This window comes from Lepidothrix coronata, unplaced genomic scaffold (assembly GCF_001604755.1).
Source record: "Lepidothrix coronata isolate B3197 unplaced genomic scaffold, Lepidothrix_coronata-1.0 Scaffold220, whole genome shotgun sequence".
NCBI lineage: Eukaryota > Metazoa > Chordata > Aves > Passeriformes > Pipridae > Lepidothrix > Lepidothrix coronata.
This window is the reverse complement of record NW_016690400.1, coordinates 591,538-616,815: the sequence shown is the minus strand read 5'-3', so window position 1 is coordinate 616,815 and position 25,278 is coordinate 591,538. Positions and strand designations below refer to the sequence as shown.

General features: G+C 37.9%; 1 protein-coding gene across 4 annotated transcripts in view; it reads left to right on the top strand.

The window, feature by feature from the left end:
• Nucleotides 1-24,385, top strand: part of BDP1 (B double prime 1, subunit of RNA polymerase III transcription initiation factor IIIB) — a 52,039-nt gene extending 27,654 nt beyond the window's left edge. For 2 of the 4 annotated variants that reach the window (XM_017833793.1, XM_017833791.1), the window contains exons 24-42: nt 125-341; nt 824-1,005; nt 4,086-4,281; nt 5,275-5,492; nt 6,820-7,210; nt 8,709-8,807; nt 9,092-9,128; nt 9,563-9,646; nt 10,300-10,531; nt 11,493-11,644; nt 12,318-12,459; nt 13,042-13,228; nt 14,506-14,566; nt 16,115-16,304; nt 17,708-17,924; nt 18,834-18,876; nt 19,750-20,041; nt 21,285-21,513; nt 21,867-24,385. In XM_017833793.1, coding sequence (XP_017689282.1) covers nt 125-341; nt 824-1,005; nt 4,086-4,281; nt 5,275-5,492; nt 6,820-7,210; nt 8,709-8,807; nt 9,092-9,128; nt 9,563-9,646; nt 10,300-10,531; nt 11,493-11,644; nt 12,318-12,459; nt 13,042-13,228; nt 14,506-14,566; nt 16,115-16,304; nt 17,708-17,924; nt 18,834-18,876; nt 19,750-20,041; nt 21,285-21,513; nt 21,867-21,995 — 3,298 coding nt within the window. In that variant the 3' untranslated portion in view covers nt 21,996-24,385. Of the gene's footprint in view, nt 1-124; nt 342-823; nt 1,006-4,085; nt 4,282-5,274; nt 5,493-6,819; nt 7,211-8,708; nt 8,808-9,091; nt 9,129-9,562; nt 9,647-10,299; nt 10,532-11,492; nt 11,645-12,317; nt 12,460-13,041; nt 13,229-14,505; nt 14,567-16,114; nt 16,305-16,957; nt 17,067-17,707; nt 17,925-18,833; nt 18,877-19,749; nt 20,042-21,284; nt 21,514-21,866 lie in introns of those variants that run through there. The other 2 variants (XM_017833792.1, XM_017833794.1) reach the window with 2 other exon arrangements.
• The last annotated feature ends 893 nt before the right edge of the window (nt 24,386-25,278 follow it).

Here is a 25,278-nt window from a genome sequence, read left to right as displayed (position 1 = left end):
TTCAAAATTTAATAAGTGCAGAAGTGCTTTTTTTCCCTCCTAACCAAAGTCAAGTGACATAATTTTTGTGTGTGTTTTTTTTCTGTTTTGTTTTGGTTTTGTTTCTTTGCTTTAAATTCACCAGTGCTGAAAAATCTACCTCCCAAGAAGGCAAGCTGGGTGCTCAGAAACCAGGACAACTCACAAGGCTTGAAGCTCTGAGAACTGGACCAAACCTGGAAGAAGCATATAGCAAAAAAGAACCTCCAGTAGCACAAAAACTTGCTTCTCCAGATGAGGAAGAAATGAATAAAGGAGAAAAACTGTCTGTGGCAGAAGAATCAGAAAAACCTCTCTCAACAGTGAGAATTCTATTCATGTATTTCTGGCTTTACTTTCTGATGCTTGGCTCCACACTAGCTGGTTTTTTTTGACATCTAAATAAGTTGTTGTAAATGCAGCCATTAATTTTGGACTAGTGAGAATTCTTGTTCAATATTTACACCCTAATATGAGGTGTTCCTGTCAGTGACTCACAGATTAGATATCTAAAGACTTCACTTAAACTTTGACATTTCAGTCATATTGTTGATACATGAATAGGTACCTACCTGCCATATTTCTGTTGCTGGGTTTCTTCTGAGCTCCTTTATGGCTGCTCATGAAAGACTGCACTGGTCATAGTATCTATTTTTATTAGTTAAATACCTTCCCTAGAAGAATAAGCAACAGTGATGGTGCCATAAACTACTTGAAAGCTTTTAAGCAAAGTTTTGTCTAAGGTTAACAACTCAATCATAATTTGCAATGCTAATATTGTTGTTGTTGTTTTTTCTAATCTAAGGATGACATGGAGGTATTGTTTGTGGGAGATTTGGCCAAGAATGACAATCTAGACATAAATTCAAGATGTATGAAGTCAGAAATGCTCTGTTCTTCTGAAAAGCCACCAAACAGCCACAACGAAGGGCAAGAAGAGTGGCCATCTACGGATGCTATGGGAAGCATTCTGGGTGCCACAGAAAGGTAAAGTTCCCTTTTGGCAAAGTATAAAAGCTCTTGTCCTGGTTTCATCTGGGATAGAGCTCATTTTCCCTTAGTAGCTGGTGCAGTGCTGTGTTTGGATTTAGTATGAGAACGATGTTGTTAACACACTGATGTTTTAGTTGTTGCTGAGCAGTGTTTACCCTGACTTTTCAGCTTCCCAATGCTCTGCCAGTGAGCAGGTGTACAAGAAGTGGGGAGGCAGCACAGCCAGGACAGCTGATCTGAACTGGCCAAAGGAATATTCCATACCATAGGACATCAAGCTCAGTATATAAACTAGGGGAAGGTGGCCAGGGGCTGCTGATTGCTGCTTGGGCACGGTCTGGGCATCAGTCAGCAAGTAGTGGGCAATTGTGTATCACTTGTTTCTCTTGGTTTTATTCCTCTGTCTGACTCTATCTTTCATTATTTTATATTTTATTTTGTTTCAGTTATTAAAGTGTTCTTATCTAATCCCACAAGTCTTACTTTTGCTTTCCAGCTCTCCTCCCCACCAGAGCTGGGGAGTGACCGACTGCATCGTACTTACTTGCCGGCTGGGGTTAAACCACAACAGTCCTTTAAAAAGTTTGTCCATTTGTCCAGTTGTTTCCATACAGCACTTGCTTTTGGAAGTATAGGCTCTGAGCTGTACTAGTCGTTATATACTATGTGCTGTGAAAGTCACTAGGTGGCATCCTTAAGTAATATAAGAATTTTACCAGAATTTTACTCAAAGCTGTTTTCCTTTTTAGAAGGTACTTTGCAGATGACGGTAGAAGCAAGTAATCATAGTTTAGCTGTCTGAATTTCTCAGTAATAGATTCTTAGGGTACAGTGCACTATGAATGTGGACCAAAGACTGAGCAGCGCCCTTTGTACTCACTTATAATTGAGAAATGGCAAGTAGAGAAACATAAAATGAGCTTGCTGCCTAAGATGTATTCAGAGTCTCTTCAGTTTTTCTTTGAATTACAAGTTCCTGCAATGGTGTGCAGTCATCGAGAGAGAGTCCCCGACTCTCTTGGTGGAGGGGATGGTTTTTATGTATGTGCAATACAAGGCAGATAGATAGTGCCATTTACATGTAACAGTTCTGAGTTGTGCTATAAGGTACCTTTTGTTCGATCTGAACTAATGCAGAGCAGTCTCAAATCAATTCACTTTTGCTTTTCTCTAAAATTAGTTTCTGGTTCTCACCTGTGTCTGAAACTCTGCTTAAAATCTCTTCTGTAACTTACATTGAAATCATATCCCAGAGTCTTTGTGCTAACAAGACAAGGGTTTTATTTTACAGTCTTTGTGGCTTCTGTGATGGTGGAATTTCACAGACTCCTTTAGTTCAACCCATAGTAGTTGAGGTTGGAAGAGTCTGCTAGAGGTCTTCTGGTACAACTCTCTTGATCGAGCAGGGCCACCTGGAGCTGGTTGCCCAATGCCCTATGTCCACACAGCTTTTCAATATTGCCAAGGATGGAGACTCCCCAGTCTCTCGGGCAGCCTGTGCCAGGGCATAGTACCCCTCACAGTGGAAAAGTATTTTCTGATCCTCAGAAGGAACCTCCTGGTCTTCTATTTTTTGCCCATTGTCTCTTTTGTCTCTTGTTCTGGCACTGGGCACCACCAGAAAAAGCCTGGGTCTGTTGTGTTCACATCCTCCCTTTAGGTTTTTATGTAGCTACTGAAGATCCCCCTGAGCCTTCTTTCTAGGCTGAGCCATTCCTGCTCTTTCAGCCTTTCATCTTACAAGAGATGCTTCAATCCCTTTGCCATCTTTAAGACCCTTGGACAGGCTGTGTCCAGTATGTCCGTGTCTCTCCTGCCAGGGAGCCCAGAACTGGTCAATGCGCCAGGAGATGCTTCTCCTAATGCAGCCCAGCTGTTTTTTCAACTCTGAGACTACCAAGATCCCCAGGTTCTTTTCTGCAAAGCTGCTTTCCACCTGCTTGGCTTGCAGTATGTTCTGCTGCCTTGGGTTGTTCCTCCCCAGGGGAAGGACTTTGCATCTCCCCTTGTTGAACTTCCTGAGGTTCCTGTCAGCCCCGTTCTCCAGGTCTCTCTGGATGCCAGCACACTCTCCTGGTGTCTCAGCAATTCCTTCCAGATCTGCCTCATCTGTAGACTTGCTGAGGTTACACCCAGCCCCATCCTCCAGATGATTTAGGGAGGTGTTGAACAGGATTCGACACAGTATTGACCCACAGGGTACACTCCTAGTTACTGGTCTCCAACTGGATTTTGTACCATTGTTCACAAACCTCTGAACCCAACAATTCAGACAGTTTTTAGTGCACTTCCTTGTCTGCTCATCCAGTCCACGGTTGATCAGCTCCCTTATGAGAGGATGTTAGGGGAGACAGACAGTGTTAGAAGCCTTACTGAAGTCAGGGTAGACACTCTTTACTCCCTTCATTTATCAAGGCAGTCATTTCATTGTAAAAGGTTATCAAGTTCGTTAAGCATGACTTCCCCATTGTGAAGTCATGGTGACTACTCCAAGTCACCTTGTTTTTTTCATGTGTGTGGAAGTAGTTTCCAGGGTTAGTTGTTCTATCACTTTCCCAGGGACTGAGATGAGGCTCACTAGACTGTAGTTCCCTGGATTCTCCTTCTTGCCTCTTTCCAAGTCTTGAGTTTAGAAGCCCAAGATTTCTATCTTACTGAGCTAAATGTGCTTGAAAAGATGTAAGAATATTATCCTCTTTGAAAGCAGTAGAACCTTGAGCACTGGAATTACTGAATATTAATGTTTCTTTGGCTGCTTAATTTTGGAAACCCATGTTGGTATAGCTGAAATTTTCTACTCTACCTTAATGTAGAGTATTTCTTAGTGTTGTTTTCCTTCCAAAAATTTTTCCCAAAAGCAGTCAGAAAAGTTCATTGCTGGAGAGGAATTACCTCCTTTTTGCAGTGTTTTTTTTTCCTCCTTTATGTTTATTTAAACTTAACCAACTAAACAAATAAATATTCAGAAAACAATTTCATTTCTAGCTGGAAGTCTTAAATTTTGGATGGTAAGCAAGCTTGTAGAGTGTATTTTGTAGTTCCTCAGAAGTAAAAGTTGAAACATATTTTTGTAGGTGCAATGATGAATTAAGTTCTGGAGAAGAAAGTGAACAGAGAGCAAGGGAACTCTACGGGATCCCAAGGTCAAACATAATGAGACTTACTAGAAAAAGGGATTATCCCAAAGAAAGTGAAAACAAAGAAGAGGGCAACACTGAGAACAGAAATGAAGAAGAATGTTTGCTGTTATTAAAAACAGATGTATCAATGGTAAGTCTTCATCACATGTTTTGAGCCAATTATACATCAGTTCTTTTGCTTAAGTTCTCAGAATAGAAATCCAGTATATTGCTGGGAAAGGTTAATGTAATCATTTGATTTATATTTTTTTAATTCATTACTGGAAATTATGTGGATTCTAAATGGACTTAGAATCTAAAAACTGTGGAAATATTTAAAGTACAGTGTTTTCTAAAGTTCTACTTTTTATGTGGTTGTAATTCTGCATTACAATAAATACATGTTAACACTGTTAATAATTAATGTTTTTTATTCATTGAACAATGGAAATTAAGGCAGTTGTCTTAACATCAGATATTACCTGAAACTTGTGTAAGTATACTTCTAAGTTAAAATGAATGTGAACAAAGTTCAGACCTTCTTCTGCTTAAATTTGCCTAACTTAGTCCAGGCTAGTTCCTTCTCAGTCTAAAGCTGCAATACCTGAATCAAGTTTTTCTGGTGTTCCCTATTTTCTAGATGGATGACTAAAATTTTTCAGTTAACATATTATTTTGGGCAAGTATCCTTAGTTGACAGAACTGTGGCTGCTATGTTAGTCTGTACATTTGTCAAATAATATTTAAATGCTGTTCTCTAAAGTGTGGCAGTATTTTCTTCCTAGTTTGTTCCCAAGGCAGAAAAAGATAATTTTTCCATCCTGCAAATTGTTCTTTAAATTAATAGGTAGTTTTAGAAAACTATTAATCTTTTCAGCTTTTAAAGAATTGTTGCTCTTGATAAATTGAGCATGGTCCTTGTCTATTAACTACTAGCAGCACTGGGAATTCAGGCATCATAGATATATAGCCTCTGCTATAGAGGCAGAATTAAAGGCAATGAGGAAACGTGTCCTAAGTTATCAGAGGTGTCAGCTGGGCATGTTTTCAAGAACCTCAAACTTAGTTCTTTAAATCTTCTTTCACCAAAACCAGTTAAAAATGTTTGGCATTTATTATGATAGTAATTGTCTCCTCTGTTCAGCAAAATTCCAGTAACATAGTGGAAGCTGCATCCTTCTCAGAGTCTACAGAGAAACACAGTTTTACAGAGGATGTTGAAGAAACATCTTGTAAACAAACCAGGCAGGATATTACGCTCCAGTCTCCAGAGATATCCTCAGAGTGTGAGAGTCAAGTAGAACAAGATGAGGATTTTCAGCTTTCTACCTCTGAGGAGAAACAATCAGACAATCTTACAAGGTAAAACAACTAATTTTGTTTTGTAAACTCAGCTATTTGGTAATTATTAGCCATAGTTCTGCAGTGTGTTATTTGAATTCCTGCAGCATGTCAGTCCACGTGTCTTGCATCTGAACTCGACCAGATGCATGCAGATACCCCAATGTCTCTTACCCTGCTTGTTCTCTCATAAAATGAACACAGCCAGCACTATCACCAATCCATCCCATTGTTTCAACAGGAATTCCTGATTTTGTAGGGGAGGACTTTGAAGTACCCATATTTGGGGGAAATGATATATTATCTGCTGCTACTGAGATTAGTTGGTCCCTGTTATTTTTGTAACCCCCTCACCATGTAGTTGTGGACCCCTAGCCCTTCTGTTCCCTAGATTAGAGGATCCCAGCTCTTTCTACCTCTTCTTGTAGCCATGTCCCACAAGCTCAGGACAATCCTGAGTGCCCTTTTCTGGACCCTATTTCCTCAATATCATTCCTGAACCAGGGGACCTGAAACCACACCTGACATGGTATTGCTGATGTTGATAAGGTCAACTACAGCTTCCGTCCAAAAATGCTGTGACAGATGGTGTCAAAAGCCTTCCTGAAGCCAAGTAGACTTATATCCCATTACTCCCCCCAACCCCTTTAAGCAGGCATTTCATCACAATATTATTGGTCAGGCCCACTTTGTACAGGTTAATTGTGGGATTAAACTAAACAGAAACTTTGTAGTGGGAGTATCCTCTGCTGCCATCTGTTTCCACTCCCCGCCAGTTTACCAAGGAGGTTGTTTTTGGGGGGAGGTTTGCAATTACTTTTGGTACTCAAAAGTGGTTGTGCCCGTGATTTTGAGGAGAGAAACAGTGAGCAACTGATTATCAAAGAGATTGCTGGCTGAGAAACCAGAGCAGATAAGTAGTTATCATCTAGCAGTTCCAGCTGCTAGACATTAGTCTGATCAGCAAAACTATCATAGTTTGGGGTTTCTAGTGTAGCTTTAGCAAAAGAGAACTGGAAATGTTCCCATGACTTAAAAAGTACGTGACATCCCTCAAAATGAAAATTAATTCATCCTTTTCTAATCAAAGAATTCTGTATTTTACAAGTTTGTGCAGATTTATGAAACTCCTTAATACACATTTACAATCAGTACCTCATGTATACATGAAGAAATTAGGATTTCTGATTAAATGCTTATTTGTCACTATAAGTTAAGAGTTTGCATTATTGATTACAATTATCTCTTTTCTCTTTTTAATTGAATTTGTTTTGATGTGTAGTACCCCTGTCTTCAGAATGTCTTGGACTTCGTTGTTTTTTAAACTTGCTTTTGTTCTGTACTTTAGAAGGCAGTTCAGGAGATCATCAAAACGGATAGCACTGCCGAAACATGTGTTGGAGCTAAGAACTGCTACTTCTTCTGCCTCTGAATGTGAAGCTGATTGGAGTGAGAAGGGGAATCAAAGGCAAGAAGCTAAACTGAGTGTTACTAGAGGCAAAAGTTTGAAAACTAAACATAGAAAGAAATCTGGAAAGGAACCCAGAAGTTCAAAGATAACCTTCGTCACCCTCCGGGCTTCTCAAGAGGAGGAGGATGAGGAGGCAGATGACTTTGAACTTGATGATGAAGATGAATGCTTTTCACCTGAGGAAGTGAACAAGGCTCCAGTGTTTGTTCCTGTAGGTCTTCGATCTCCAAAACCTGTTCCTGTTCAGATAGAGGAAACCATGGAGGAGGTATTGTGTAGCTGAGTTCTGCATATGTACTTTTTTTCTGATTGTTTAAAAAGCTTTTATTCTAATTGCATCTCTGAGTATTAGAGTTTAATCCCAGTTCAGTTTTATTTAAGAATGGTATTGAGAGTTAGTAGGGATGTTGACAAATATACTAGGTTTTGAACTTAATACTGCATCAGTCTAAAGTCCAGTTGTGTGGTTACATTTACAAACTGTGTCTAGGTATTCAGGGTGCTCGCCAGTTTGTTTATTGGGATTGAATACGCCACAGACTACCATGCTCACTTACCATGTCTTTTGAGGCCCTGGATGGATCAAATGAAGCATTTCAATTTTATATTTGAATGTTAGGAAATGAGGATGTGAGGGAAATGTTTCTGTGTATTGTGTCCCCATTGCCGAGAAACTTTAACTGTCTAGCGGGCTGACCTCAGCAGCAGCCAGGCACACAGAGCTGCTTGCTCACTCCCTTCTCCCATGGGATAAGGAGAAATTAGAAGGGAGGGTAAGAAGCCTTCTGTATTGATATAAAGACAGTTGCACAGATGAAGCAAAAGCTGCATGTAAAAGCAAAGCAAAATATTGCTAGTCATCTTCCTCTCTTCTCCCATTGAAATACTGGTTATTTTTTGTCTCCTCAATCACGCCGTTTCTTTCACTGGGTGAAATAGCAGGAGAATTTAAAGCTCAGGCAAAACACCAAGGGAGACTAGAATAATTATGGGAAGCAAAGTTGCTGCATGGAAGCTTTTGCTGAATCATGGATTTCAAAGGTGACAATCAAGTTTCCTGATTAAACACACGGGAGGCATGAGTACTAACTAATTGTTAGATTAAAACTAACTAATTGTTAGATTACCTGAGAACTCAACTGCTGTAAAATTTAAATAGGTCAGTAGAAAGTATCTGTAAAAAGTGCAAGCTTTTGAAAGCAACCCAGATTGAACAGTGTTTTTCATGAAAACCTACTTAGAAATATTGTAACCTTTCTGTCAAATTTCAAGTCCTCATTGCTGAAAGTCTCAAATGTCTGAACTTCTTAGTGAAAAGAGAGTGATTACGAAGGAAAAGAAATTAGGTAAAACAGTGGGTGTGTTGCTGTGTGTGGGTATGTCTGTTCCCTGTCTTACTTTGGAAAAAGGGTGAACTGTTTTTCCTTCCTTAAGACTTACAAAGCAGAAAAAGCGTGAACACTAACAAAACCCATTTGAGGTAAACAGTCATCATGAAAGACCTCAACTTAGTTTGATGGAGTAATGAGCAACTAGAAACAAGGTCTTAAGTTGTCTGATGCTTCCCCTTAGTTACAAGTAGCACTACCTGTTCTGCCTCCAGTTCATACCACTGATGCCTTCTCAAATCAGAAGGTACAATTTTTAGGAAGGATACCACTAGATGCTGAAGATCTCGTAAGTAGATGAGGTTTATAAAAATTTGCATTTGACAGATTTTCTTCTGTGTCTGATGAACTGAAATACTTTTAAAATTATTTTCACAGCTCGAAATATCTGTGAACGTACCAGATATGCAGATGGCTACTGATGTTGAAAGTCTTTCTCATCCATCTGTCCAACCCGTAGTACAGAGAGAAGAAAAAGTAAGCACCTCAACAGCTGTAAGAATGTCTTGTGCTTGTTTCATAGTACATACAAAGCTATTTCAACAGTGTCTTATTGCCATGTCTGCATGTAACAGTGTAGCTTATTAAACTCGTCCCACACAGATATGAGGGGCACAGCTATAGGAAAACTATGTAAAGTAAATATTGTTACCCTTTAAACCATGGTAACCTGTGGGCAGAGAATTTTCCTGTAGGCATTAAAGTAAAATTGCGGAGTCATTTTATGTAGAGCTTTGATATTGTTTTTCTTTGTATTTAAGGAAACTACCATACGTGAAAATCCAGATGTGGACAAAGGTAGCTATGAAACCATCTTGCTCATCTATTTCCTGTTAACTTACTACTAACTTACTACTAATATTTTCCCCTTTCTTAAAATACGTTTTCCAAAGGTGCCACCCTCCTGGCTGACAGGTTCAGCTGTGTCCTGCAGGGGGTCAGTTGCAACTGCCTGTGGCCCAGGGCCGCGCCTCTGCTGCCAACACCTTGCCACCCGTATCCAGTGCACCATTTAAGGCAGCCGTGCTGCTTCTCAGTGGTTTTACAGTAGTTTGAATTTACTGGATGAGAATGGCTGTTTGTCTACAAGCGTTTTGATCCGCAAATGAGGTCAATTTAAAAAACGGCCACTTCATTATTTTGGTGGTAGTGTCAAATGCTTTTTGAATATGGGTTAGTGGATTTCTGGTTAATGTCCTTTTGACTTTTAATGTGTGTGAACAACTTCACAGGAGTTAACGATGGAAGCACTGAAGCTGCTATGACTTTACTTGCCATGGGTGATCCAAATTTCCAGTTAAAAACAAGCCCTGAAGGTATGATCTGATTTATGGAACAAAGCCTTGCTTGTGCTTTCTAGATCCACCTAAGGAGGGATGGGAGAGTGGCTGCAAAGCTCTTCTGCATGTTACTGCATAGCAGGAGGTCAGGAGTCCTTTATGCCTTTAGTCCTGTTGCGTTGTAAGGTGTAGTGAGTCTAGCCAATGCAGGTTGGCTGGAAAAAGTCAGGCACCCTACTGGATACAGCCAACTGCATCACTGTGCTAGAAAAATGTTTCTGAGGCCTGTTTTAGGAAGGATGTGTTTGAATTGATCTGGTCACATAAACTGGACAAAAGAAAGGGATCAAGGTTAAAAGACTGTAACTTTCAGTGATCTTTTCAGACCTTTAACATGAAGCATAGCTTTTTTCTCCCTAACTAGATACAACCTGAAATTACCTAAGTTTATTCTAGTTTTTTATAGGTTTTATTTAGAATTTATTATCTACTTTCATTGTTTGAATGTTAGTTTTTGTGTTCTTACTATCAAAAGTGTGCACTTTTGACTGCATTTATCTGGGATTTGAATTTGCGTCCTTGGAGAATACAAACTTTGTTAAATGAGGTTTGAAGTTATATAGCTGTATGTAAATGCCAAACCTGAGTGTTTTAAACCATGTTTTTCTATTCTGTTTATTGTTAACCAGAACGGACACACACGTTACCTGCTCAAGATGAGTTCGACGTGGGTAATAGCCTTGTAATCTGTGCTTACTCCAAAGAAAATAGAACTTCTAGTCAGTGTTTACTTTCTTCAGACACTTCTACCAAGGAATTGCTGCCTTCTGAGGATGGAAGCAACATCAATGCAGAGAATCAAAGCACTGGCACAAGAACTGGCATAGAAGAATATTTGGAGAAGGATGCTACTGACACCAGGTTAAATTACTGCTTCATTTTCTTCAGTGAGAAATCTTCTGACACTGCTTACTTTTGCTAGGTTCCTTCTGGCATTTTTATTGAATTGCAAGCAGCCTTGCTTTAGTAAAGGTTTCCTAGTTTGTGTAATTTGGATGTAATCTGCAAAAACCTCTCTTGTCTCTTTCTTATGATTTTCATAAGATGTTTGTATGTACTTTTGGCGATGTAGAACTTGTTTTTTACTCCTGATATTTGCCCTTTTGGGAGAGAAAAGAATATTCAGGCTAAGTTATATTGGATCACTGTTAATTACCAAGCTCATTTTCCCAAAGTTCTCTACAGCTAATCAGACCAAGGCAAATTGATTTACATCCCACAGCAGCAGTGACACTTAAGCAAAGATTTAGAGCAAAGGGATAGGAAGGAACCAGTTGATTTTCTATCATTATGGTTTTTAGTGCTTTAGCTTCTATAATTTTGCATTTGTGAATGATCAAACAACTTAATGGGACACTTTTTCAGAAAAAAATCTGCTGGTGATTATGTATTATTTGAAAGACTATTTAACTTGTTGATTGCTTGAACAGACTATGAGACTAGTTGTTACTATGACTCTAAAAAATAATAATCCAAGATATTTTATGTCCAGTTTGATTATATTATTAAACCAGAACTTACTATCATATGATCAGTGTTAGATTTCTGATCTTCTTCTGTTATTTAAATATTTCAGTTATTCTTTTTTTTTTTTTCCTTTGGGTAGGGAACACCCTAGTTTGCAGTATACCTGCCTGTATCAATTCCCAGATGATTTTTTTTTTTTTCTGCCAAATAGTTTTCTTTCTCCTCTGCCAGCTGCAGCCTGTATTTCAGCTGTTCATTATCTGAACTACTCCATATCTCTTATATCTTCTCTGCACTAACTGTCAAATATCAAGAACTGTACTGATGGCATTTTTCTTTTTACTTGCAATAATAGCTCTTTGCCTGTGGTGAATAGTATGGAACTGACAGGAGACAGACTCCTGCAGCCTGAGCCAACCTTTGGAGTATTGAGGTCCAGTGAAAACATAACACAGAACTTACTTAACACAAATGTACTTGTGGAACAACTAGAGCAAATTCAAACTGGTAAGACTGTTTCTTATCCTAGGGTTCTGAAAATGGTTCATTCAGATATATTGATACTGATTCGTGAAATGAAACTGAGCTGAGAGTCTTCACTTTCTATTCATCTTCACAGATAATACATCAGCCCTGTCATATGGGGTATTCATTTTAGTATAGTTTTATACAAAAGTACACCTTTGAGTATAAAATGAAATGAAATTTGAATAGCAGTTTTTCTCTGCAGGTCTGAAATTACCTGGAAAGGACTTAAATTACTGGAAGGCAAATTACAGAAATAACAGCACAATACAGTGTACTTTTTTTCTATTAATACCGTCTTTCCCTTCTATTAAAAGTAGAAGAGGAGCTAGAAAGAACTGTTTTCCTAGTCTTAAAGCAGTTACAAAAAAGGTGGTCTTCAAACTCTTAGTTATCTTCATATCAATGGCAAAATGCAAAACATACAAAAGCAAGATGAGATATGTGTATGTGTCTTATTTATATAAGACATAAATATACATGTGCACATGTACAGCAAAATTGTTAATCATTTTGCAGTATGTTAATATATACACATATACATAACTTTATTATATGCAAGATTATATGTAAAAAATAAATGAACATATATATATATATACACACATGCAGATAAGAACCCCATTATTTTAACTTTTATTCTTATAAATCTTAGATCCTACAACCGTGAGGGATACTGCAGAAATGCAGAAGGTGGAACTAGAACAGATCAGACCAGCTGCAGATGATTCTTCAGTTCTTCATGATTTTGCAACTCAGAGTATGGAACTTATCAAGCAAGTAGACAAAACTGAGAGGTAGGAAGACTCAGCAGTTAATATCGACTTTATTCCTACAGTCTCTTAAAATATGCAACTGAAGTTCAGTGTGCAACTGTGATAGAAACAGCGTGCTTACAGACACTATGTATGTTTATGCAGATAGTGTGCAGTCGAGACTTCAATTTTTAAGGTTTTTCTGTCTTGTGTGTGGTGCTACAGCTTTTGGAAGTAAAGCTTTAATTTACGATTGCTGTTCCAGAACTTTGTAATTACCTTGCTGCTTAACTATCTTCCATAAAACTGCATCTGAAAGGAAAAGTTAGGAAGTTGATCAATTTGGAAATGCTAATGAGCTTGTAAGGGTTCCTGCTTGGCTGTGCTTGTAGTAGGAAGGTCTCCATTAGTGGAGTTACGTAGGCTTTTTCCTGAAATACTTCATGTAGACTTGTTGCAAGATTATGCATTCTGTTCAGTACAATAATGTAGTTTTTAAACAAGTACCTTGTTTCTTCTCTATACCTACATATGCTTCATATTAAATAAATCATAACACAGAATTTAGCAGATGCACAGTGTATCTTCATTTGGTTCCAAACTAACTAGATATATACCTTACAGAGCAGAAAAACAGATGAGAGGTGCTTGTGGAAATTCAGGACATATAAAACCTGTAACTGCATCCCCAAAATCTGAAAAATCACACCTTGGACTAGAGGATTGTCCAAGTCAAAGTTCTGTGGATGAAGTTCCTGAGCAAAATCCTTGTCCTCTTGAGCGCAATATATGCACAATCAACTTTACTCAGGTAAAGAACTTAATTACAGTCTAGAAGTGTCCAGTTTCTATAATTCTGTAAAGGAAGAGGTTTTCAGTGCAAATGTACTCACCTGTTTTAAAGACCTGGTACCTAAGCTGTGAATGAAGTGAATGAAACTGGCCTTTTTTCAGAGGCATAACCAAACAATCTTTCAGACAAACTTAGTCTTTGCAACTGTTCAGAGCATTTCAGCAATAAGTGATATACACTGGCAAAATTTTGAGCAATTTGTAAGGAGTTTTGATGGAAGAAGTTACCTAAGATTCCTGTAACTATTCAGTGTGACCTCTTATTGTTATATTTGTTTAAATTAAAATTAAGTTAAAATGTTACTGCTTGGATGCAGCATATTCATTGTTGCTTTCCTTTGCTTTGTTTAAAACAAACTGCATCCTTTGTTATGCTGTTTCTCATTTATTTAAAAACCCAGTTAAGAGCTTTATGTGTATATTATCATATTGCATATACATATTTTACATATTTTACATATACATATATGATGCGTATTATCATTTTATATATTATGGACAAACAGTGTCTCTTTTGCATCCATTTCTTTGCAGTGGTTTGTGTATCCCTGTTCTAGTATAAATGAGAATTATCTTATTTCTTTATGAGAGGAAGGTTCATTCTAAGTTCCCTCAGGTTTTCCAGTGTTGTCTGAGATCAGTGAACATGCAGTTACGGTGGAACAGCTGATCCATAAAATCTTGTTTCCCCAGTGCAACCTGTTGGTGTGTCAAGGCTGATTTCATATTAGAACAAGGTACAAGAATGATTTGGCTTTTACAGGACTGGCAGAGAGTATGAAAAAAGGCAATTTGCAGTAGAGTATTCATGTTTTTAGCAAAGGGAGAAGCCATAAAAGGGAAGGGAGAGATGAGCTGCAGAGCTTGGTGTTTTTCTTTGGCACTGAGTGGTTTTGTAAGAGTTGGAGGAATTTGCTTCCTTAGTGCCACTGAACAATTTATTGTGTGAGTCATCTCTGACAGAGTTGTGCTGTAGGAAGTATAAATTTATTTTGACAAACCATCAATACAGACAATGAGCTGCATATAAATTTTATATTTCCCCAGTGTTTCTTGTCCTTGTCAGGCTAATATCCTTCAACTTAGAACATCTAGAAGTGAAAGCTGACAAATGCAATTATGATGATGTGATTAGATTTTTTTTTGCTCTTGAGCATTTGACTTGCTTTGTTTCTTTCCTGTTTCCTAATTTCCCAGATTTATTAAGTTGTTTTATTTCAACTGTGTTTTTTCTAGAATGAAGCTTGCACTGAGGATGCTCAACAACAGTGCGTAAGCAGCACAGAAGAAACTTCAGGTATAATGTGCTAATATTCAAAGTTAGCAAAAGCCCACACTTGTGTATCTTGCAATTATGCAAAGATGAACAAAAAAATTAAGTATTTTCATTGACATGGTTAATCAATCTTTTTCATTAACAAAAATAATGACCCACAGCACAGTGACATTCCCTGCCCTAGCCTCTTATCATTACATTTCTTTACCACAAGCTAGACTTGGGAACTTTTGGAATGGCCAGCCCTTCATTAAGTTTAAATATCACTGGCAGGGAAACTTCTTGCTCCCTCTGCGTGCTGTGGGCTCCTGCTGCTTACCTCATGCTAGGTATAGCAGTTTTTAGAGCCCTTTAGAGCCCTGTGACTCACCTGTCAAAAACTGAACATGACAAAGGGAGAGAAACTATGCTGTTCTCCACTGGTTTAGGGAGCTATAGCTGCTCATGAAGTTACCAAGTGAATGCTGTTGTCAGAGTTTTGAGTAGGAGGGCTGTACTGTGCAAGTGTGGAGCAGGAGAGAAAGGAGATGAGAAGTATAAGGAAGGAGACAATCAGACTTCCTTCTTTAGCTGTACTGAGTCAACAGATTAATGCCTAACTGATTAGATGGGATGAAAGTTATGAATGTGATGTCTGCTTTTCCCCGAAATAAATTGAAATACAGTTGGTGTGGAACCACTATTTATCTAATATATGGGATAGTCACTGTGGCAGAAGCACAGAGTACTTACTTTACATGGAAACTGCACTCCAAAGCTGTAACTCACGATCTTGTGCAAAAGATAGGGGTAATACTTCTTCTTAGACATCTCTTGTTATGCTGTTATTGCCAGGATCTTGGGATGAAGCATCTTAAATCATATTTAATTACATTAAGAACCAAAGCGAGTTGAGGTTGGAATAACAACTTTACATCATCAGTGAGAGCTGTCTTAAGTAATGGAGTACCACTGTTGTTTTCCATCTTTTGAAAACTTTACAAATGTTCTCTCCTTAAATTCTAACGGATGGCAGTTGGCAGTTATCTGTTAATGTCTATCTGTTGATTAAATTATTTCTATTTTTCATTTATTAAATTCAAGATTATACTTCTCAGGTCCTCTTCTGCCTGTCCACAGTTAGGGAAAAAATACTTGTGTTTACCTTCAAAGCAGCAGACACCTGCCATTTATAGAAGAAACTCTTAATACCTGACAGTTGAAATTAAAGACAGGGCCATTTGACCATCATGACACGAGTTTAATTAAACTGCAAATTTAATCTTCTTTAATGCTAGAACACCCACTTAAAAAGCTTCATCCCTAGTAGGCATTTTTAATATTCTTCATTCTGAATGGTAATCAGGACTCCACTGCAGTGAGTAGGCTCCAGGGGATGACGATGCGTATCTCATCTAAGGAGAAAGCAAGCAGCTTGTCTCAAGAATATGCCCAGTGCCTTTTTCCATGAAGAAATGAGTGCCTAAAATTTCATTACACCATGTAGGAAGACCATGGAGACAACAGCGTAATTTCAAATTTGAATAATAGTTATTTGATATTTCTTTATTCCCCTGAAAAAAATTATAGTAGTGAACGATGATCGTAGATGTCCAGAGGAGGAACAGACATTCGTTTTAACATTGGTGGAAATCCCAGTTGACTCAGAAGAGTTTGATGCATCTGTTGTACTGGAACAAACTACAGAACCATTACTACCAGCCCCAATACTTATCAGTCCAATAAATGCAAGTGTAACAACTGTGACTGAAGTGGAAAGGTAAATGCTTTATTTTTGATCAAAGTGAAACACCTTTTGTGTACCTTGATTGTTCCTTGAATGTGCAGTACAGATTAGAACTTCTCAAAAGAAGAAATGCAAGAGGAAATAATTTTGACAGACTGGTCAGTCTGAATTAAGAAAGTGAAAAGGGCTCTAATCAGATTCGAGTAAGATTTAATCAGTGATTTAAAATTTGTGTTTTAGTTAGCTGGGATTTTGGCATCAATCTTGATTCTGATTTATCCTTTAGAGCAAGTCTTCCTTTTCAGTAGAAGTTGTTTCCATCCTGAGCCTATTCTACTGTGGATACTTATAATGAAAAGCAATTGAAATGAAAAAATCTTAGCACATTTGCATTTTTACAGTACTTTAACTGTTCTGCAAAGTAGCTGTTTATTAATTGCTCTTCCAAATTTTTCATCTGGATGGTCTTCTGGAGAACATGATAAACAGTATATATAAATTCTGCTATCATTCTCTTGAATTTGTGCAATGTTCAAAAGGCAGAAGAGGTGCAAACGCAAACAAATTAATTAATTACTCAACAGATTAATACCTGGTTTGTATGCTGTGATACAAAGGGTTTGAGTTTCTTTTACAATCAGTACCTCTCAACGCAATGTAACAAAATTGTTATTTCAACATTGCAGTTGAACTAAATCTCCTGGTCAGTTTGGGAGAAAAAAAAACATCATCAAAGGAAAAAGACACTCTGAAGAATGGAAGTGTTGCAAAGTTGTAAAAAACCCCCCTATTACTATACTAATGTAAGTCCTCAGATCATAACTAGAGATGTGATGCAATTCCACATAATTGTGGAGGATCTTGCCCTGTGATATCAGATGCTAATGTCATTCTCTTATAGAAAGGAAAGGTCTTTGAGTGAACGTTGGCTACACAGCCTAAGAATTCTCACTCCTGTGGAACTACTGATTATAGACAGAATTGCTGACAGGCAGAGTTGAAGTACATGTCCTGTCTCACTGTTCCCTTACTGTTTTACCCTCTTTCCCTAGTCTCTGCTGCTTCCCTGTATGTCTTACTGTCTTTTGAGATCATACAGGGTACAGGGATTCAACTGTGCTTATAAATAATACTGTGTTTTAACATTTTCTAGGGCATTTAATTAGTTGCCATATTTTTACATTTTATGAAAGGATCAAGTGGAGTTCAAATAGAACAGCTAAAGTAACTAGATTCAATTATGACTAGAAAAACTCTAACTCAAGATAGCACAACAAAATCTTTCTTGCTAGTAAATAGTACATTTGAAGTTAATTTTGACAATAAGCGAGAAGGAGTATCACCACAGATCCACGCGTAACTTCCATACAGAAATGTTATACAAATTAAATTTTGGCTTCTTATAAAGTCACAATAATGACGTTATATATTAACAGCATTGGATCCATGACAGCTGCAGCTGGTGAAATTGCTACACCTTTAAACAGCAGTATGGAAACCAAACAACTAGACTGTGCATCAGTAGACCCTGTTCCAAAGTTGCAGACAACTTGGAAACGATCAGCTGCTGAGCTTGAAGAGAATGATTTTCCTACTGCAAAGAAAACTCTGTCTACTGTTGCAGTGGAAGATAGCTTGGAAACCTCTTGTAAGGTAAGATCAAAATGTGGTGAGTCTTCGTGCATAGTGTAAATGCATAACAATAATACAGCATTTTAATGATGTTCATTTTTTAATGGTGCCACTTGCTTAAATATGTAGTGCCTATACAACTTAAAGGAAAAGCAACACCAATAGATTGCTTTTAATTTTGAACTCTACAACAGTTTTTGGGTGTTCATTTATTTAGTATCAGGTTTTTTCAGAATCTGTGGGCTCTCAGATTTTTTTTAATTAGACTTCCTACGAGGCAGACTAGGATATGTCTTATTTGGTTCATTCAGCATAGCCTTTCTGGCAATGACATTGCAGGAGGGGAAACTCTGTGGGTATATTGGATGATCGACAAACTGCTTAGGTTCATTGAATGATGTGATTCTGCACCATGTCTATTACATGAAGAAGCTGTTAGATATGTTCCTATCAATTTTTGACACGGCAGGTACTAGTTTAAAAGAGCAAGCTGCCAATGAAAACTGGCTAGCATGTTTCCAGCTTCCTTCTATGCCTTTTAGAATATGACCAAGCTTGTGGCAATGGCTACTGTTGATTTTTGTGAATGGGCTAGGATTGTGTAGTGTACCTTGGTGTAGGAACGGGTGGTAACTCCCCACATGATTCAGGCAGCTTTTCTAGGAAGGACTGGATTACAGTCCTCTTCCTTCTTTTGATCTCTCATCTTGATATCCTTGTCAAGTCATTTGTCATAAGAACACCTTAAAAAACCTACTCAGGAAATGAGTTAAGTAATGAATGATGCTTTACTGTCTTCTGTTTCACTCGTGTTCTTAGAACTCTTAGAATTTAGAACATGTGTGATACAAGTTTATCAATTTTCATAGTCACTTCTGTATTGAGAGCAATAGAGAAAATAACTTATTTTTTTTTCTTTTTTAAATACAGGGTTATTCAATTAAATCCAAAGATGCACCAATGATAGCTTCTGGTAGGTAAACTTAAACTCGTAAACCAAAGTATAATGAATGTAAATGCTTAACACATCACAGTTTAATACTGGTTGTCATGCTAAATATTTCTGTATGAAACTATCTAATGTAAAAGTAGAAACAAATTTTCCTGGTACTATGGTAATACCACCATTCCTTGTTTTCTGCTATAAACTAGATATGTTGGATTACGTAACTGGCTGTTAATTTCATAATGGTCCTAAAAACATTGCTGTAGGTAGTCTGTGAAATTTGAGAGGTTTTTTTGACTAAACATGTTATCTTCTCCTAAAACAGATATTTCCACCTGTTGGAGAGCACTAGTAATCAAAAGTATTAACTGGCATTTTAACCACACTATGCCCAAATAATATATATTTTTTTTTATTTTGCATTTCTATTTAAAAAAAATAATTGTTTGAAAGCCTAATCTGCCTCTGAAAAATCAGAGAGAAAGCAGAATTGCTGACAATGCAATCTTCAGTGATCTGAGCCTGTGAAGGGCTTGGAGAACGACGTTTTGGCCCTGAAAAAGACTTTAAAGGGAAATTGTAGAAGCTTAAACAGTGAGATGACTTGACTAAGTTCTATGGTGTGCTGTAAAGGATGAGAGGAGGAGGAGGAGCGTGCTGTAAAATCTAATACCAAGCTTCTATCAGCTTTTCCCCATAACATGTCCAAGATCTTACAGGCTTTAAAAGTAGACCGTGAATTTTTAGTTCTTAGTGGTGACTTAAAAATATAAACTACAAAAGAACCTGAACAAAAATTCAGCCACTCTTTTGCAATGGTGCAAGCCATCTTAATATCACACGTGCCTTTTGGGCTCTTATGTTATCACTGAAGTCTTCGACTCTCAAATCCTTTTACAGGGAATCCTTTTCGAAAAACAGATCCTTCAGCAAAGGAGAAAGTACTTACCTCTGCGTTGGTGTCTGAGTCTATGTCACAACTCACTAAGAGAAGCCAGCCTGAGACTCTGGAGAACTTATGGAAAGCACCACTTGAAAATTCAGCATCCAAACAGGAAGAGGAGGTGATATCTAGATTAACCTCTAACAGAATAGGAGAAATAAGTGGACACGGAAAGCAGGAGAGTGTGCGTGAATCTGGACAGTTGGAATATACTGGAAGCCCATCATCTTCAAAAACTCCAATACTCAGGTATTTATGCAATAATGTTTTGTTAGCCTGTTCTGTAAAAAAAAAACCTTGTTTCCCTGTTGAGTATTTTATCAGTATCATTGTTTGTGACTTACATGGCTAAGAGTTACAGTATCTATACTCTCCTGCAAGTTAGAAAGGATCAAACTGTCTGCTTTGAAATTTGAATTATTTTACTCATTAAATGACCATATTGACCAGGGACACTACTGACATACTGTGTGTCTATTTAGACATTGACAGATGCCTCTTGTTAGGCAGACATCCATTGGCTACAATAGGGGCTTAGAATAATTTTTGTTTTCCTTACCTAAGTCTTATGTTGTGAGATATATACCCATCCATGTATTTTGGTATTTGTGCTGCCAGTAAGATTTGTTACTGGTATAGTACTCAGCACACTGGTTTTTTGGACTAACTTAAGACGTGTCATTTCTCCAAAGGAGTTTCAATCATGGCAGCTTAGAGGATATTCCTTTTATCTATCCATTGACTTGACTTTTTTAAATATACCTTTCTCTAATGTTTGTTTAAGTGTTTGATTCCCTGCTCTCTATTGTTCCTGTGCTCACTGATTTTGATTGTGGTGCTGCACTGTCCTCTTCTGATCCTGTCATTTACTTTTTCATTTTGCCTGTGTGAGTACCAATACTGGCTTATTTGTACTTGGGGACATCTACAGCAACTGGATAATGATGCATTAACATCAGAATCCTTGCCCTAAAGTTTATTTTCTGATTTGTAAACTCTTAATACCTTAGTGCTCTGTGTACCTTCCTCAATGCCGTGACTTCCGTAACTTCACTGGTACCGGGTTTGATGCTATAAGTAGCCTGAAACCCTGCAGCAGATAGTCTTCTTTCTGGTGTTTAGAGTAGTCTGCTGTGGCCCCATCCTTGGGAATCAGGGGTTTTTTCCATTGATTACATGAAGGATGCTCTTTTCAGTTTGTTCTTTAGGAATGTGTCTCAATCCCTGTTGGAATCGCTTTCTGAAGGTCTAGTATCTTGTTATGGGCTGTGGATTAATATCAAATAGTAGCTTCCTGTTCTCAGGTTGGAAATTGTCAACAGTCTCTGTAACTCTTCAAAAAACTCTTGTGCCAGTTTTTTCTTACAATTTTCATATATCCTATAGGTGTGTACTTATTTCCTGTGTAATGACTTGGACTTCTCTAATACTATTTACATCTTCCTTCTTTGGAGCAATCCTATGACATCTTGACTGTATTTGTTTTGAACAGGGGTGGACGAAAACCATTGGGATTTTTATCTTTAATTTGCAAAAAAAGTAGTTCTGAATCTACAGAAGATACCAAAGGAAATAGAGGGAAGATCCAAAAGCCTCAAACTGTGACTCCAAAACGAAGTTTAAAGAAACCCACTCCCTCCACTAAGCGTGATAGGGAAACTTGTTCCCTTCCCTCTACATCTGTGGAATATGACCATGTAGCTGCTGATGCTGCAGTTATGGTATGTGTTTACTTTGGAACACCCATGCATTTTTGAGATGTGAAGAACAGCAAATTAGGGTTTCAGGAGTGGGTAGTTGCACATGTAGCGCTCACGTTTTGAGAGAGATATCTACTCCCTTGAACAAATTCTGGCTTGTGCATATCTAAGAAACTTGTAAGGGAGCTAAGTTGTTTTTTCTCTACATGTATCCCATTTGTGACATTGCTTCCCATTTTCAGTAAACTCTGAGGTTTTTTTGTCGAAACTTCCTATATCAATGGGAAGCTCAAGTGTGTATATATGTAAATATATTTATACTTACACATACAGAGATTAAGACTCTTAAGAGCAATCTTTTCTTGTTTTGTTAGGTTCCAAGTAACAACTCATCTGAGAAGGCACCTATTTGTGCTAAAGATCAAGAGAAGGAAGAAGAACCAACCAGAATCTCTGAGTATTTTTTCAGTGACATCTTCATGGAAGTGGATGATTCAGAATAGCAAATGGGTCTTATAAAAACCTAGGATTACAGGATATACTGCAACAAGAAAAGAGGATTTTTTTTTTGTTCTGACATTTGTTATGCCACGCTTACTATCAGCCAATAATACTGTTGTTAATTAATACCATAAAGATGAAATGGATTCCTTCTGAAGCAACCTGGATACTTTCAAAATGTTGACATAGTCTAAACCACTACAATGATGTCATTGGACCATACTAGAGACTACCGACCTGTAGTTCTACTTGTTTAGATGCTGGCATGACTACCTTGCAGGAAAGTGCAATGAAATAATGTTTAATCTTGTAACAAATATCCCTTTGCATTTTAATGCTAAAGCTATTGGTACTGACTATACAAATTCTTTACTTCTTTTTGTGAAGTATGTTATGTTAGGAAGAATGAACCTTTTAGGTAGAGTGTAATCTCTGAAGATCAGAATGCAAATACTGGAAGTAGTGTAGTAAATACGTACATATGTTAAGCACTGCAGGTATTTTTATTAGAATCTCCAAATTATGTATTTTTTTAACAGTTTTTAATTACATAAATTAAAAGATCCCAACCTGAAAAGCCCAGGGAGATTGGTTCCTTAAAAATGTATTGAAAACTAGACAACACCATTTACTAAAACACATTAGCACAAGGTAATCTTTGCAATGTTCATCACTGGGAGGAAGAGATTGATGTTCCCTAGTATAAATGCTAATTTTCTTCTAAATTGGAAAACAAAGTGATCGATACCATTTCTTTTTCTTGGTTTTACATGTAAGTGTTTGTATATTTGCTGACTTCCTCGGTTTCCCTTGTGCAAAGAAGCACAAAGAGATTGGATTTAAACCATGACTGTACAATGTCATTGTTTTGAGGATTTGCTGCTTTGAAGCACTTCAATTTGAAGGGTTTTCTCATGTTGCATGTCTACTTGTACTGTAACTTGCTATAAAATTCCAGTGTAGCTTTAGGTTTTTTACTTACCTCATCAAGATGATGAGGTAATGAGGTTTATGCAGTGTCAAAGTGTCAGGTGGTCACTGACAGATTCAGTATTTACTTGGAAACTCCTGCTTGCATAGGAATGAGTGTTTAGATTTGAATAGTCTAAATTTTTCTCCTGTTACTTAATAGTAGCAGGTACTTTCGCAAAATAAATTATTTATTATGAATGTGAAACTGAAATCTGTTATCAGCTTTTAACTGGGTAATTTTTTACTGGCAGGTAAATAATATAAGTATGCAGTTAATTCCGAAGGACTTGAGTAAGTTTGAGAATGTTTGTCTTTTCAGAAGTTATTTAAAATTTTGTCAGTGAGGAAAAATATAAAAGCTACTGTTACTGCAAATTGATATATTAGCAGGCCTCTGTCAATGAAATGTCACTATCAGCAGTATTCCTTGAGGTGATAGAAAAGGGACTAATGATCCCAGTGTGAAGGAACTTATTTGAAAGCATATGATCAACCCACCTCACTCCCCCCAAAAAAAACCCTCCAATAGCACCAACAGTTTCTGTTCAGATGCTATCTTGTACTTTGCCTAATCCATTTAACTTGAAATGTTTATCTAAATAGTCTTACTGTACATTATAAAATAGATTTATGTATACATAAAACTATGTATTGTATATCTTGTAGATATTATTTTAAGTATGCAAGTGTTTACTTATTTCCTGATACATGTGGCATGTTTATATCACTTGCACTCATAGAGCCTAAAAATAGAATTGTGGGGAGTATCTATGAAACAGTTACTGTGAGTACCTTCTGAGTGCGTACTGAGGGGATAATCATTCTACATTTAGTTGCATACATTTTAGCTTGCATTCAGATTACAAGGTGGGGAAAAAATCAACTATTTCATTACTAAGATTTATGGTGCCTTATCTGAATTGTTAATTGGGGTTATGCTTTCTCTTTCCTTGCAGTAAATTCCATGCACTTTGTTAGATTTTTTTTTTAAAGAACAATTTTAATTTGAATAGATGTAGGTCAGTTTTTTGTGTTCTGTTTTGTGTATGAAAGTTCTATAATGATGAAGGATGTAAGAAAATATTGGTGAAATCTCAATGCCTCTGAGTAGCATTTTTACAAAGATGTGGCATAAGACTGCTTTGCTTAGAGTTGTCTGACACCCTGTATCATTGCATATGAGCTTTCTATTTCAAGGAAAGTACTTCTATTCTCTGTGTAAATTATGTGAATAAATTATTTTCTATTACCAGTGTTTCCATTTCTTTGAATATCAGTTGCCGTTTTTAAATGCTCTAGGCATAGTATGGTAGAGGCAGGGAAGCCCTGCAGAGAGACCTCAACAAATTGAGGACTGGGCAATCACCAACCATATGGAGTTTAACAGGGGAAAGTGCCAGATCCTGTGCCTGGGATGGGGCAACCCTGGATGTATGGGCAGACTGGGGAGTGAGATGCTGGAAAGCAGTGCCATGGAAAGGGACCTGGGGGTCCTGGTCAATGGCAAGCTGAATCTGAGTCAGCAGTGCCCTGGCAGCCAGGAGGGCCAACCCTGTCCTGGGGGCATCAGGTACAGCATCGCCAGCCGGTCGAGGGAGGGGATTGTCCTGCTCTGCTTTGCACTGGGGCGGCCTCACCTTGAATATTGTGTGCAGTTTTGGGCACCACAATGTAAGAAAGATATTAAGCCATTAGAGAGTGTCCAAAGGAGGGTAGTGAAGATTGTGAAGGGCCTTGCGAGGAAGTCGTGTGAGGAGCAGCTGAGGGTACTTGGTCTGTCCAGCCTGGGGAAGAGGAGGCTGAGGGGAGAGCTCATTGCAGTTAAAACTTCCTTGGGAGGGCAAGAGGAGGGGCAGACACTTCTCTGTGGTCACCAGTGACAGGAGCTGAGGGAATGGCCTGAAGCTGTGTCAGGGGATATTTAGGTTGGATATTAGAAAAAGTTTTTTCCTCTAGAGGGTGGTTGTGTGCTGGAACAGGCTCCCCAGGGAAGTGGTCACAGCATCAAACCTGACGGAGTTCTTGAAGCATCTGGATGATACTCTCAGGCACATGGTGTGACTTGTGGGGACGGTTCTGTGCAGGGCCAGTAGTGGACATGATGGTCCCTGTCTGTCCCTTCCAATTCTGTGATTCTTTAAGTGTAGGCTAAAGGAAAGGCTCAAGTCTGGGCTGCAACACCAGGGTGCATGAAGACGTGCTGGCTGAATGTAGTTTAACAGGGACATTGTTGTCCTGTGGTTTTGTTTTAGAATAGCACTTGATTTACTTGGTATCAGACTCCTCGGTATTATCTCTCTCTAAATACAGCGG